The sequence below is a fragment of the Hipposideros armiger genome, unplaced genomic scaffold, assembly GCF_001890085.2.
Source record: "Hipposideros armiger isolate ML-2016 unplaced genomic scaffold, ASM189008v1 scaffold_4202, whole genome shotgun sequence".
In the NCBI taxonomy this organism is placed as follows: Eukaryota; Metazoa; Chordata; class Mammalia; order Chiroptera; family Hipposideridae; genus Hipposideros; species Hipposideros armiger.
In genome coordinates, this window is record NW_017735389.1 from 1 (window position 1) to 1977 (window position 1977).

At 48.9% G+C, this 1977-nt stretch overlaps 1 protein-coding gene across 1 annotated transcript; it reads right to left on the reverse strand.

Annotated features, from left to right (window-relative positions):
* Window positions 1-10: 10 nt before the first annotated feature.
* Window positions 11-1965, reverse strand: LOC109378823 (phylloquinone omega-hydroxylase CYP4F2-like; the record flags this gene model as incomplete). Its single annotated transcript, XM_019635093.1, has 2 exons — window positions 1075-1965; window positions 11-281 (listed from the first exon to the last, which is right to left on the reverse strand). Coding segments are annotated over exons 1-2 (564 nt in total), but the record flags the coding sequence as incomplete, so codon positions are not given.
* Between the last annotated feature and the right edge of the window lie 12 nt (window positions 1966-1977).

Genomic DNA, 1977 nt, shown 5'->3' on the forward strand with positions numbered 1-1977 from the left:
AGAAGCCCACCTTGCTCATCAGGAGCACATCAATGAAGTCCAACATCTTGGTCTTAGCCTTGGCCTTGAGAAAGTCATCAACACCCTGATCAGACAGGGTGCGGCGCCGCTCCTGGATGACGGCATCTGTGAAGTCATGCACCAGGCGGCAGGCCCGGCGGAAGCGATGGCCATCAGGGGTTAGGTGGTACAGGAAGTTCACAGGCAGGAATACCTGACTGACCCATTTTGCCACAAGGCTACTAAGCTCCAAGATGGAGGCAATATATTCACTGGGCTTTCTGAAGGATGAGGGCAGAAAGGAAGGCAACAACTTAGCTCACCTGAAGACCAAGGAGCGCCTTCCCCCAGCCAGGAGCTACCTCCCATTAAGATACTGAGTTCCAAGAACAGATGACCCCACAGCTACATGGTGGGTTTCACTAGGAGACACACCTCTCCAGACTTTCTTCTCTCCCTGCCTCCTGTCTCTGTGAGTTGCCTCCATGCCCCAGGCTCCCAGAGCACAGCTGAAACATCATGCTTCTCATCTCTCTCTCCAGCCCAGTGTCTGCCCCTTCTTTCCAAAACTGTCCTCACAGCTCAGACTTCATCCTCTCCTGACTGGTGAGTGGGCCCAGCCCCCTCCCTAGGCTCCTTGCATCCAATGACAACACGACCCATTTTCTACACACTAGTTGGTCTTCTTTAGAGTCATTTGGCCAAGCTCAGCTTTGGCCATGACCCTCATTTGCTGAAACACCTTCCATGACTCCATCAATCTCAGGATAGTTCACACCCATTTTCCTGGCTTTTTACGGCCTCAAGATCTAACCCCTGCTAAGCCCTTCAACCTCCTTTCCAAGATGTCTCCTCACTGTTGCACACTCTGCTCATCCTAGCTTCCTGGCATTTGTCAAACTTTTCTACCCACCTGAAAACATTACTCTTTCTCTTTCTCCTTCCTTGTCCTTCAATGTCCATCTCTGCCCTACCTCCTTCAGGAAGGCACTTCTCATTGCCCTGGTCAGTCCTCCCTCCATCTTCTCCCTTGGGCCTATGGGTCATGTTCACAGGCTCTGGGAAGAGACTCACTCCTGGCAATTGCTGTCAAAACTGAAGATGCATTTCTGCAGACTATCCAGAGCCATGAGACTGATGTGTTCATACATGTCGAGACATGCGCTGCCATCTGAGGCCCGGCGTTGCCACTTGGCCTGAACAGAAAACGGGACAAAGCTTGGGTTTCCCTGAGTTTTCCCCAACCCCAACTGAACAGACTCCCTCAGACCCAGTCTCTTGGTCTCCTGCCCCAGGCACCTATCCCCAAGGAGGCCCAGGTTTAAGTGGCAGTGTAAGCTGTTACTCTTAGGATAGGAAGACCCCATGACTGGGAGTAAGGAGACATGGGTTCAAGGTCCAGCTCTGTCTCTTATGACCTTGGTCCACTCATTGCCCTCCTCTGGGCTCCACCTGTCAAATCTTCAGTAACAGTGAACATACCCTGCTTTGGTGTCAGACAAACAAGATCAGAATCCCAGATCCATTTATTAGCTCATTTGCTAGCTGTGTGAACATGGCCAAGCCTTCTAAAGTCTACAAGGCTCATTTCATCATATAGAATCGGGAAAAATAATCTCTACCTAATACAGTTATGAAAATTAGACAACATATGTCATAGAGTTTGCACATTATTTCTATCTCATAGGAAGCGCTCAATAAATGTTTGCTTTCACCATTTTCGTTGTTATAAATTGATTAGGAAAATATCCCATGTTGGGAGAGGTAGCCCTCCGTGGGCCCTGAGCACCCCTGCACAGTCTGGATAACTATGCCAAAAATGTAAGGCTCTGATATTCTTTACCTGAGCCAGCTCTCAGAGTTGTATTTGCAGCAAACAACCTTAAGGGATGAGGTAATGTCTCCCCTTAGACAAATATTAGGCTTGCTTTCAGTTGCTATAAAAGTCATATGAGGACTGACAATCATGTTTGCAAA